Below are 12,921 nucleotides of genomic sequence, written 5' to 3'. Positions count from 1 at the left end.
AGCTGCGGCGAGCGGGGGCTACTCTTCGATGCGGTGCGCAGGCTTCTCATCGCAGTGGCTTCTCGTTGTGGAGCACGGGCTCTAGGTGTGCGGGCTTCAGTAGTTGTGGCACATGGGCTCAGTAGTTGTGGCTCACGGGCTCTAGAACGCAGGCTCAGTAGTTGTGGCGCACAGGCTTAGTTGCTCCGTGGCATGTGGGATCTTCCTGGACCAGGGCTCAAACCCATGTTCCCTGCATTGGCAGGCGGATTCTTAACCACTGCCCCACCAGGGAAGCCCCTGAACCCTATTGATTTTTTTTTTTTCCAAGAAATTTTAGATATTAATTCTATCTTTTTTTTTAATTAATTTATTTATTTAGACTAGGGTCTTCGTTTGGGGTCTTCGTTTCTGTGCGAGGGCTTTCTCTAGTTGCGGCAAGTGGGGGCCACTCTTCATCACGGTGCACGGGCCTTTCACTATCGCAGCCTCTCTTGTTGCGGAGCACAGGCTCCAGACGCGCAGGCTCAGTAGTTGTGGCTCACGGGACTAGTTGCTCTGCGGCATGTGGGATCTTCCCAGACCAGGACTCGAACCCATGTCCCTTGCATTGGCCGGCAGACTCTCAACCACTGCACCACCAGGGAAGCCCCCCCTATTGATTTTTGAGTTTGCAGCTCCTAGTGTAGAAAAAAGAGGCCTGGACCCTGAGTCCTGGTCCCTGATCTGCCACAAACTATTGTACAATGTGACCTTGAGCACAGCAAATGGACTCTTTGGATTTCTTTGGAGTTAGGAGACTAAATTGGATGTTCTTTTATTTTTTTAACATCTTTATTGGAGTATCATTGCTTTACAATGTTGTGTTAGTTTCTGCTGTATAACAAAGTGAATCAGCTATATGTATACATATATCCCCATATCCCCTCCCTCTTGCGTCTCCCTCCCACCCTTCCTATTCCACGCCTCTAGGTGGTCACAAAGCAAAAATCTGTTAACATCCTAGAGGGCTGAGACTAGTACTTTGTCCCCTCCCCTCTCCCAACCAGCCAGGGGCCCTAGCTGGGTGTGTATGTCAGAGAAAGAAGACACTGGAAGGAGTAAGGTGCCTATATCAATAATGTATAACTTAAGCCCAGGGCCAGGGAGAGGGATGTACACTCTGTGTGTGTAACTGGAAGTGGGCTCAAGTAAGCTGTTCTTGTATAGGTTTGTGCTTATATATTCCTGGGCACCTTCTATGTACCAGGCTCTATTCTAAGTGCTAGGGATGTAGCAATGAACAAAACAGACAAGGTTTTTGTTTTCATGGAGTTTATATTCCAGTGAAAGATGCAGATAATATACAAGTGAATAAAATACATGAGATAATTTCAAGTAATAGAAAGTTCCATGAAGAAAATGAAACAGAATAATGTGATAGAGAGTTTCTGGTGGGGCAAGCTGTACACATACGTGGGTATATAAATGTGTGGTACATACATACACTTGCCAAGGTCCATATGCTTATGCTATTTGTGCCTATGTGTGCAAATGAGCAGCTTGTATTTCTACAGTGTTTTTTTTCTTTTTTTCTTTTTTCTTTTTTTTTTTGCGGTATGCGCGCCTCTCACTGTTGTGGCCTCTCCCGTTGCGGAGCACAGGCTCTGGACGTGCAGGCTCAGCGGCCATGGCTCACGGGCCCAGCCGCTCCGCGGCATGTGGGATCTTCCCGGACCAGGGCACGAACCTGTGTCCCCTGCATCGGCAGGCAGACTCTCAACCACTGCGCCACCAGGGAAGCCCTACAGTGTTTTTATATTAGTATATATGATTTTATGTATGTGAATGCATACAGGTCAGCTGGTTTGCATGGGTGTGTTGTATATGTTGGCATTTAGCTGTAACTAGAGATGTTCTGGTGTGCCACTCGTCAGTGAGCCAGTTTTGGAAATGGCTTTTTCGCATCTGGCCTTCAGGGCCATTTGCCAGCTTCCTCTCTCCCCGTTCCTTCCCACTTTAGATAGCTCTCTGTGCTTGTCTCCTCTCAGCCCTAGGAGGGCTAAGCCAAGGAGAGGATAGTAACTAATTCATCTAGCCAGGAACTGGAAAGAAGCTGATAATCTTCTGTGAAATCTCCAAAGGCCTAGCTTCCCTGCTAGTCTCTGTCCTTCACAGCATGAGGAGAAAGAGTCCTGACTTGAAATCAGAAGACCTGAGGATCTATTCTTGGCTCTGCCACCTATTATTGTGTGACCTGGACCAAGTTACTACATCTCTCTGAGTTTCAGTTACCTCCTTCATAAGTACCCTGGGTAGTAAGGAAGAGGGAAAAAAATGACCTTTATGGGGGGGGCTACGTGGTGCTGGAGCCTGAAGGAGGTGGGAAGGCATTCTGAGCAGGGGCAATGGCATGATTAAGAGTGTGGACGTGGGACTTTGTGTATAAGGGAAGCCAGGCGGAACCTACTTAGAATAAAATTCAGACTTCTTACCATGCCTGCAAGGCCCTATGTGATCGGGCTGCTGCCTACCTCTGATTCTTACCCCGCTTCTTGCTCACTATGCTCCAGCCATACTGGCTTCCTTTCTGTTCTTTGAATAGGCCAAGCTCTTTACCACCTCAGTGCCTTTCCAAATTTTGATGTTCTCTTTGCCCAGGATCCTCTTCCCAAGACCTTACATAGTTGCCTACTTTTCATTACTTGGGTCTTAGCTCAAATGTCATCTCTCCAGAGAGAGGCCTTTGGGGGCTTCCCTGGTGGCGCAGTGGTTGAGAGTCCGCCTGCCGATGCAGGGGACACGGGTTTGTGCCCCTGTCTGGGAAGATCCCACATGCCGCGGAGCGGCTGGGCCCATGAGCCATGGCCGCTGAGCCTGCGCATCCGGAGCCTGTGCTCCGCAACAGGAGAGGCCACGACAGTGAGAGGCCCGCGTAAGGCCAAAAAAAAAAAAAAAAAAAAGAGAGAGGCCTTCCCTCACCATCTTACTTAAAGTAGCTATCCTCTAATATTTATGAATATTTGAAATGTACATATCCTTTGACTCAACGATTTCAGTTCTACTAATTCATCCTACAGGTATATTTTCAAGTGAGTAAATGACATATTAAAAAAGATATTCACTGAAATATTTATTTGTTAAATATAAATTATGGCATACATAAACAGTGGAACAATATGCAGATGACAAAGAAAATGAAATAGCACTGTAAGTCTTAATGGAAAATAATGTCAAGATATATTGTTAAATTTCAAAATAAAGCGAGATGATCAAGCTCTATACTTAAGATTTGTGCAGTTTATTGGATGTGTATTATATTTAATAAAAAACAAGATACAGAGTAGTGTGTATTGTATGCCATCATTTGTATAGAAAAAAAGAGAATACATAAACATAAATGCATGTATATATGCTTGTCTAATAGGCCTGTCCTATCGTTGAAGCAGCTTTTTCCCACATCCCCATTCCATGCTTGGTTGGGGACTGTGAAGTACTTATTTCTCTTCTGAACAGGATTAAAATTCAGTTTTTTAAATTCATTTTTAAAATTTCCATCTTCAACGATATCCCAAGGACCTTATGAAAGATGCTAATGGTGTAGCCTTCTTCCAAAGAGATTTCTTGGTTACTCCTCACTAGTTCAGTTGCCCTATACCCTTCATCTTACTAGGAGTGGCCCTGTCTGCATACTGACTATTTCTGGAAAGTTACACAACATAGTAGTTACAATGGTTGCCAGGAGGCAGGGTGATTGGAGGTTAGGGGTGGGAGGGACGCTTCTCATTACATATCTTTTTATGCAGTACGATTTGTATGTATTACTTATTTGAAAATCATAAAATTGAAAAATAATACTGAGGGGAATATTCTTATAGTTAAATCTTTGCATACAGTCTGAAAGTTCCTTAAGATGTCTTTTTGAAAATTATTTCTCAGTCATTATTATGTCATTCTTTATATTCTTCATAATGCTTATCATAATCTGAAATTATCTTGGTTATATTTTTTACTTGTGTATTTCCTGCACTATCATTGGAATATAAGCTCCATGTTGTCAGGGATCTTGCTTATCTTGTTCATCAGTGCCTTATTTCTATACATATATATAGCACATAGGAGTTGAATAAGCAAATGAATAAATGAAAGAATGACTGAAAGAAACCAGGCTGAAGCCTAGACAGGAGTAGGAGGCAAGGCTGAGGAGGTAGAAATCAGCTGATAGAGGGTAGTGAGTCTTAACTTTAAATGTGCATCAGAATTACTTACTGATTCTTTTTTTTTTAAATTCTTTTTCGAGTATAGTTGATTTACAATGTTGTGTTAGTTTCAAGTGTACAGCAAAGTGAATCTGTTATACATATACACATATTCACTCTTTTTTAGATTCTTTTCCCATGTAGGCCATTACACAGTACTGAGTAGAGTTCCCTGTGCTATACAGTAGGTCCTTATTAGTTATCTATTTTATATATAACCTACTGATTATTTATACCAGCTTGTAGTAAAGAAGCAGATTCTTGGACGTTGTGATTGTGATTCTAAGTTTGGGCTCAGGAATCTACATTTTAACAAGTTCCCTAGGTGACTTGGGTACAAGTGATCTGGAGACCCCACTTGAGTAACACCAGTGCAGTGTTGACATCACTTTCAGGAAGAATCACATCCATGATATAAGTTCTCCTTAATACATGCCTAGGATGGAAGAGAGAAAACCATCATCCCATTTTATCAAATTAAATGAGGTTCAGAGATGGCAGTGCATTTTCCTGTGACACACAGCTTGTGAATAAAGTACACCTTGTAAAGTCAATGTATCTGACCAGTCAGCTCAAGGTGTGGTGGCAGATGGCTCACCCTCATGGGACATTCCCAGGCCTTGGTGTTACTGAATGGATTTTATGACTGTTCCTATTTTTTTGTTTGGGGAAGAGGTCATACTCCCTAATGACTGGCTCTTTCTGATGTATCTCAGGGAGGGCAATGAGCCAGAGGAGACCACCCAGATCACATACCGTGAGCTTCTGGTCCAAGTGTGTCATTTCAGCAATGTTCTCCGAAAACAGGGTGAGTGTGGGGATATGGGGAAAGGACTGGAAAGCCCAGCCTTGGGGTATCTGAGGACTTGGGGGAAGTAGACAAGGAATAGAAGGAATCTGGTAACGGAGGAACCGAAAAGGTCAGCTGCGGGGGCGGGGGTGTGACAGTGGGTAACTGGATGAGAGGGAGCACGTAGCAGCAGGTGGGGTCCACCATGGTCCATGGTCTGTGTCCTTTACCTGCAGGCATTTGCAAGGGCGACCGAGTGGCCATCTACATGCCCATGATACCGGAGCTCGTGGTGGCCATGCTGGCGTGTGCCCGCCTTGGGGCTCTGCACTCCATTGTGGTAGGAATTTGGGCTGGAAAAAGGGGCCTGGTGGGGGATAGGGCTCAGGAGAAGTAGGTTGGGCCTGGATGATGGAGGGTCTTAAGAACCAGACTAAGGAGTTTAGAATGTCATAGCTTCCTTATCAGTTATCCAGTTTCTTCTATGACCTTGGCTTAGAGACCCTGAAGGTTTTATAAGTGACTCCTTTCCTTGTTCACTCGATCCCTGGGTCGCCCTCTCCTTCAGTCTTTCTTCCCTTCCCTAGTTTGCGGGCTTCTCTTCAGAGTCTCTTTGTGAACGGATCCTGGATTCCAGCTGCAGCCTTCTCATCACTACAGGTGACTACTTCTCTCACCCCTTCTCCAAAACCCCCCACACCCAAAGTCTTGGTCTTCAGTCAGCTAGTTGGTATTTGGGACTGCTCGGCATAAAGGGTAGGGGCAGCCTACCCTTCGTCTCCTGGTTCCACCTCAGCCTACCCTCTGTCAGCTCAAATCAGCTGGAAGAGCCAGAGACAAGAGGCCTACCCAGGAGGACTGTGGACATTGTGCTCACTAGGGATAAAGGGCTAGGAGTGTGGTGCCTTCCTAAGGCTTGGAATGTCTGTTGCTCCCCAAAGATGCCTTCTACAGGGGGGAAAAGCTTGTGAACCTGAAGGAGCTGGCTGACGAGGCCCTGGAGAAGTGTCGGGAGAAGTAAGTGTGTTTGGTCTGCTGGCTACTGCTTTGAGTTGACTAGGCATTTCCCCAGTGCCAGGTCCCTTTTGTCCCTCCTACCCTAGATGGACATGGGTGGGTCTTGCCAAATTCTCTTTGGAGCCAACCAGCCCACCACTTCAGGCTTTTCTTTCCTCCAGGGGTTTCCCAGTGAGATGCTGCATTGTGGTCAAGCACCTGGGGCAGGCAGAACTGGGCACAGGTGACTCTCCCAGCCAGTCCCCCCCGATTAAGAGGCCATGCCCGGATGTGCAGGTGAGTCTGGTACTTCTATGCCCTCCTCTGGGCTCAAAGTGGCTCCCTCTTCCTGCCCAGGAAGTTCCCGATGTCCTTCTTTGTTTCCTCATCATAATGCTGAGGATCTGGGAGCAATCCTAGGAATGGCTCCTCTGGCAGGGCTGACTGGGAGCTGGGGGACTTTGATCTTGGATGTAGGTAGGGAGCCCCTTGTACCTTGGGAACTTAGCATGAGAGATTGTGAGGAAGACTCCTGTGCTCGTTGGGGTATTCTAATAGGCACAAGGGATGTTCAGGGCTTGGGCTTGGGTTAGAAATGGGCTGACTTGGGTGACTATCTGTAGTCATCTTGATTGCTGGGCTGTGGTTTGGGGTGGGCTACCTGTGTGGTCCCACCATGGAAGGACCAGGATCTGCCCCTCAAGATATGGCCCTCATTAGCTTTGGATACACGCTTCTGATGGAAAAGCCCAATGGTGGCCTCCAGGTCTAAGGGGCATGAAGGATGAAAGCTCCAGTGTCCAGAAGGACAGAGGGTTCCTGAGACTCTGTGACTTGAGGGGCTCCGAGTGGTCTTAGGGCTAGAGAGACTTCAGTCTAGTCTAGGAAGATTGGAGACCCCTGTCCGCATTAGGGGTTCTGAGTGTATAGGGGCTGTGTAGAGGATCAGGAAAATGGAGGCTGGGAGGACCAGTGAGAGAGGGGCCTGAGGGAAAAGAGGCAGCCAGAGGTTTGGGGCACAGTGACCCTTCCCTCCCACTCCCCTATCCTCAGACTCTGCTCACCACCCTTTCCATGGGCTCTTAACAGGGTAAGCTGAAAGAGAAACCCAAGCGCATCTGGCCCCAGGTATCCACCTCTGCACTGCCTTGGGCACTGCTTCCCTACATGCTTGTTTGTGTGTCCATCTGCTCTTTGCCTGTTTGCCCCATTGAGGTGGCTGCCAGACCTAACCCCCTTCTCTCTGCTTCTAGGTCCTTTGCTATCTAAGTCACTCTGAAGGGTCATGAAACCAAATGCTTGTTGCTACCTCTCTGAGTTGGCGTAGAGCATGGATCTCAGAGAGGTAGCAACAGACATTCCATTTCACTCCTCCTGCTTAGGACCACTGTGGGAGAGAGGACCAAGTAAACTTGTCAGAAAGTTTTTACTGTGCACTTAGTTGAGGCAGAACCAGGAGAGACAGGAGGAGGAACAGGTAGAGGAGGTACAGACCTTGACCTTGGGAATTCACCATCAAGTTGGGCAGTTAGATGTGTATTACAAATGAAAACCTAAGTTTTACATAGGGCAGCAGAGAAGCTTCCTAAATATATTTATAAACTACTTTGGGATTTATAAACTCTGATATAATTAAATGCTAAATTGAACAAAAGTTACATTGTAGGTGGTTCTAAGAAGGGAGATCTCTAAGTGGGAACTCAAAGCCAATTAGTATAGGGGAGAGACTGGGCTTGGAGTCCAGAGACCAAGTTTTAGCTGTATGACCTTGAATAAGTCACCTCTTCTCTCTGGGCTTCAATTCCCTTATCAGTAATGGAGAGATGAGAGTATATGCTTTAAAGGAACCCACCTCCCTTACTAAAACAAAACATAAGAGCCACTATTCCTCTGAGTTTTACCATCCTCCTAGGGTGTCTTACTCTAAATCTGCTATGATCTACCTCTTAGGCTAATGGTAAATATAATCCCCCTTTTCTCTATTCTCATTAGCATGGTGGAGACAGATCTGATTCCCAGGAGACAATGCTTTCATCTTAAAATTCAGGCAGGGACCTAAGACTTTTCTCTTGAAAAAGGAAACAAACTTAGTGGTTAGAGTATAGGCTCTGGAGCCAGACTACTTGGGTTCAAATCTTGGCTCTGTCACCTGCTATTGTGGGAACTTGGGCAAGTTACTTAGGCTCCCTTGCTTCAGTGTCCCCGCCTCTAAAATAAGGATAAAACTGTAGCTACCTGATAGGGTTTTGTCAATGTAGGTAAGGTGTTTGGCACATAGTAACTACTCCATAAATGTTAGCTTTTATCATTTCTAATATAGCAGACAGGCTGGCATTTCTTTTTTTTTTTTTTTTTTTTTTTGCGGTACGCGGGCCTCTCACTGTTGTGGCCTCTCCCATTGCGGAGCCCAGGCTCCGGACGCGCAGGCTCAGCGGCCATGGCTCACGGGCCCAGCCGCTCCGCGGCATGTGGGATCTTCCCGGACCGGGGCACGAACCCGTGTCCCCTGCATTGGCAGGCGGACTCTCAACCACTGCGCCACCAGGGAAGCCCAGGCTGGCATTTCTAAAAGGGAATCTAGAAAAGAAATAGACTCTTATAATTCTTAATACCAGAGACCCTCAGGTCACAGGCTCCTGGATTTTTGTTTCTTGAAGGTGAAAATAGCCAGTTACCAAAAAACCAAAGACGATAAAAATTGGCTTACAAAGTCCAGGTCTGAGGACTGCAGTCAAAGCTGCAGAAATCTTGGCAGAGCTCCAAACCCCTTCATCCTTAAGCAATCTTCAAGGGAGAGCCTGGTACAGTTGGCAGGTACCTTCCTCAACCATGTTACCTATGAGCTTCCTCATATTTTTCTCTCACACCTGGCGGCTGCCCTCTCTAAGGTTATTCTGGTCCAATAACAAAGGCCAACTCCTCGATTCTTATTTCAGAAAATTCAAACCTTTTCCTGATTCAAAGCACTGGGCCCTCATAAGTATACACCTAATTCACAACCAACATATGTGCCACTAATTGAGCTCACCCTGCTTCCTGGTGCTGGTTATCAGCTCCACACCTGGAGTACCCACCCCACCCCTTCTTACCCACACCCACAAAAGAAACAGTTTTACAAGATTACAAGAGTCCCCTCACTGCCACAGTGTAACTGCGCTTTGCCCTTACTTGTACCTAGTGTCTTTTCTATGACAACTCACACCAGCACTGTAGACCAGCGCCATTTGCCCAAGCATTCTTTTTTTTTTTCTTTTTTCTTTTTTTTTTTTTTGCGGTACGCGGGCTTCTCACTGTTGTGGCTCTCCCGTTGCGGAGCACAGGCTCCGGACACGCAGACTCAGCAGCCATGGCTCACGGGCCCAGCCGCTCCGCGGCATGTGGGATCCTTCCGGACCAGGGCACGAACCCGCGTCCCCTGCATCGGCAGGCGGACTCTCAACCATTGCGCCACCAGGGAAGCCCCTGCCCAAGCATTCTTGATGCACTTCTGCTTAAATACATTAATGTCCTCATCTCAAGCAGATCATCTGGTGGGAACAAAATTATCCATGTGACAATGTATGTGTAGACCCATATGGCTATTCCAGTAAAAAAAAAATAGGGTGTATTTTTGTGTTTCCTAGCTGTGGGCAGCTTCTCTCTCTTCTTTCTTTTTCTTCTTAATGGTGCCTCTCTTGGCCTGGACTTGTGATTGTTGTGATCCTTATGTGCCAGAAGCTTCAAATTCTCCAGAGTAAGGGGCAGATGGTACAGAGAGAGGGGAGTTGTAATTTTATAATTTATCAAGGTATGTGTTGCCTAAAACTTTGGGGTTTTTAAATATGGACACAGTAAATTACCATAGAGCCATATAATGGGAGTAGGGTGTTTCTCTTACACTATCATGTCTACCTGCCAGCCAGGGCCATAGAACAAGAAGCTAATGAATATGAAAGAGTTTCGTGACAGCTGAAGCAAACCCCCAGTAGTTCCCATCATCACATTCTTATTTCACCTCCCAGAGGAGTTCAGCGGAACTGAAATAACTTCTCACCTTCATTACATTCATCAGTCTTCCCTACACCCCAGGACAATCCAAGGCTTCATGTTTACTAGGTAATACGGTTCTCTTCTGAGGTTCCCCAAATCCTGTGACTATTAGGGCAAGAATGACTATCCTTATTTTAAAAATGAGTGACTTGAGGTAGAGTGGCTTACCCAAGGTCATATACAGCTAGGAAGTGGCAGAACTGGGAATCTAAATCCAGTGCAACTTTTGGACAAATTCAGGGAACACACTTCACTCAGGAAAGAGTAGAAGACCATTTTTTTCAAACAGGTGATATAACTGGGAAAGTAAAGCAGTTTCAAAGAGAGTTTAGAAAAATGTCAGGATGACAGATCCAGAAGTAGTTATCAAACACACGCCAGTATAGGGGGACATCCCTCTACTGGGAGAAATTCACCTTGGTCCTTTTCCACCAACTTAAGACAAGGTTTCCTGCTGAATGGAACCTCAAGCAAGTGTCTTTATGAGAAACCCATTGGTACCAGTGGTGTAAAGGCAGGAGCAGAGCTGGGGTAGGAACCTCCAGATGTGGATGATGTCTAGACATGCAGAAAAAGATGCTTGGACTAAGATCTGTTGACTTCTTTTGCTACTAACTAATGGGGCCAGGTACCCGCCTTACCTGTGGCTCTGACTAATTCTGCATTTCTGAATTGTGTGGTGTCCACATTCCTGCTGATGAGCCAGTAGTCCCATAAGTACATACGTGTGTATGTAGGCTTGTGTTTGCGTATTCACTCATCCAACAAAATTTACTGAGTGCCTTTTGAGTTCTAGGCATTTTACTAGGTGTTGGGGATTTGGTGGGAGGGGTGGGAAAGACAGACATGCCACTGCACTCATAGAGGTTACTATCTACTTGAGGAGACAGTAATCAAGCAAAATAAAGTAACAGATAAATAAAATAACTGGAAATATGTGCTGTGTGGGAAAGAAATAAGGTGCTGTGATCAAGAATAATAGCAGGGGTGGGAATTCCCTGGTGGTCTAGTGGTTAAGACTCCCCACTTTCACTGCTAAGGGCCGGGGTTCGATCCCTGGTCAGGGAACTAAGATCCCATAAGCTGCACTGCGTGGCCAAAAAAAAAAAAAAAAAAAAGAATAATAGCAGGGGTGAGGGTGGGGATGGGAACCTATCAGATACTGTTCAGGGAAAGCCTTTCCAAGAAGGTGACATTATTTAAGCTAGGAATTGAAGAATGAGAAAGGACCAGCTGAGGGGCCCTCCTTAGCCTGAGGCCGGGTGAGAGTAGCTCTGGAGCAGGGTGCTGGAAGTACCAAAGAAGCCTCCTGTTCCACTTCTATTCTCTCTGCCCAATTCCACCCTTGCAGGGCCCTTCCTCCCTCCCAGGACCCCCGTCTGCCAGTCCCACCCTGCCCCTCCAGGTGCTAAGTAGGGGTGTCTTTTACACCCAGCTTGAGCTGTTCACAGTTCCTCCCTGCCCATTCCTGTCTTCTTCCCCCTGCAGATCTCCTGGAATGAGGGGGTTGACATGTGGTGGCATGAACTCATGCAAGAGGCAGGGGATGAGTGTGAGCCTGAGTGGTGTGATGCTGAAGACCCACTCTTCATCCTATATACTAGTGGCTCCACAGGCAAACCCAAGGCAAGTGTGTGTGTGTGTGTGTGTGTGTGTGTGTGTGTGTGTGTGTACACATACACTGTGTAGGGGTGAGAAGTGAGTTTCTAAGGAAGCATGTAATGACATGAATTTTACTGTACAACCCTGAGTTTCAGAAATGTCATGTTAGGGACTTCCCTGGTGGTCCAGTGGTAAAGAATTCGCCTTTCAATGCAGGGTACGTGGGTTCGAACTAAGATCCCACATGCCACGGGGCAACTAAGACCGCATGCCACAACTACTGAGCTTGCATGCCTCAACTAGAACCCTTGTGCTGCAACCAGAGCCCTCGTGCTGCAACCTACAGAGCCCACGTGCTCTGGAACTCATGCACCACAGCTAGACAGAAGCCCACGTGCCACAATGAAAGATCCTGCATGCCTCAATGAAGATCCCACATGTCACAACTAAGACCCGATGCAGACAGAAAGTAAAATAAATAAATAATAAATCTTAAAAAAAAAAGAAATGGCATGTTACCTTTTCTAAATCAAATTGACATAAATCCTCAATCACTGATGGTAAGGCCCAGGGTGAGACATTCAGGTGGAAGCTTTCATGGTGCCCAGAAAAGGAGGAAAGGATCAATCCATGTGGCTGACATCTATGTTCCCTGCCCATACCCACATGGTTTGGTTGAAGAAAAGCTGCCTGTAAAGTCGAGGCCCAGAGTAGGCACAGGGATCACTCTTGGCCTTCTAGACTACAGCTCTTAGAGTTCAGTCCCTTCCACTTGCCACACTATTAACATCTAGTACCTCCCAGGGCACAGTGTGGGAGCTGGAAACAAAACTCTGACTCGTCTGTTGACTTGAAAGATATGTCACTCTACCATCCACTCACCCATCCATAAATTATTCTCTCCACATGCTTTGCATATTCCTCAATGGACCTTTAGAGACACAATTTGGGCCTCTCTTTCCTAGGGATGGTGTATTGATGGAGTAAGCAAAGAAGATTATCTTTTTTTTTTCCACTCACACTGTGTCAACATATAATTGAGTGTGTGTGCACAAACACACAATAGAGACACTATTAGATGTGAGTGTACTAGAACTGTTCATGTATGTGAGAGTAATGTGGGTGGTTCAGAAATACCATCTTAGGGTGTGGGTGTGAATGATGGACTGACTATAAATACATGTGGGGTGTGAGATGGGAACATGCAAAGAGGGTGGAAGAGAGATGCATGCTGTGAGAGGAATGCTGTCAGGACCAGAATCCCTGAGAAGGCTTTTCCTCTAGTTC

The 12,921-nt window shown here is 46.2% G+C and overlaps 2 protein-coding genes across 7 annotated transcripts in view; one reads left to right on the top strand and one right to left on the bottom strand.

The window, feature by feature from the left end:
- The window catches only part of GSS (glutathione synthetase), a 79,056-nt gene that overhangs the window by 26,822 nt on the left and 39,313 nt on the right, over positions 1-12,921 (bottom strand). The window contains exon 13 of one of the 2 annotated variants that reach the window (XM_049698930.1): positions 2,902-4,653. The exons of the other annotated variant lie outside the window; for it this stretch is intronic. Within the exon in view, the coding sequence (XP_049554887.1) occupies positions 4,643-4,653 (11 nt within the window). The 3' untranslated portion in view covers positions 2,902-4,642. Of the gene's footprint in view, positions 1-2,901; positions 4,654-12,921 lie in introns of those variants that run through there. 2 annotated transcript variants of the gene reach the window in all.
- ACSS2 (acyl-CoA synthetase short chain family member 2) overlaps positions 1-12,921 on the top strand; it is a 47,746-nt gene that overhangs the window by 28,454 nt on the left and 6,371 nt on the right. For 4 of the 5 annotated variants that reach the window (XM_033433560.2, XM_033433561.2, XM_033433559.2 and 1 more), the window contains exons 3-9: positions 4,934-5,025; positions 5,244-5,347; positions 5,595-5,667; positions 5,949-6,024; positions 6,186-6,300; positions 7,093-7,131; positions 11,521-11,658. In XM_033433560.2, the coding sequence (XP_033289451.1) occupies positions 4,934-5,025; positions 5,244-5,347; positions 5,595-5,667; positions 5,949-6,024; positions 6,186-6,300; positions 7,093-7,131; positions 11,521-11,658 (637 nt within the window). The remainder of the gene's footprint in view (positions 1-4,933; positions 5,026-5,243; positions 5,348-5,594; positions 5,668-5,948; positions 6,025-6,185; positions 6,301-7,092; positions 7,132-11,520; positions 11,659-12,921) is intronic. The other variant, XM_004272753.4, reaches the window with a different exon arrangement.

This window comes from Orcinus orca, chromosome 16 (assembly GCF_937001465.1).
Source record: "Orcinus orca chromosome 16, mOrcOrc1.1, whole genome shotgun sequence".
In the NCBI taxonomy this organism is placed as follows: Eukaryota; Metazoa; Chordata; class Mammalia; order Artiodactyla; family Delphinidae; genus Orcinus; species Orcinus orca.
This window is presented reverse-complemented; position numbering and strand designations above follow the sequence as displayed.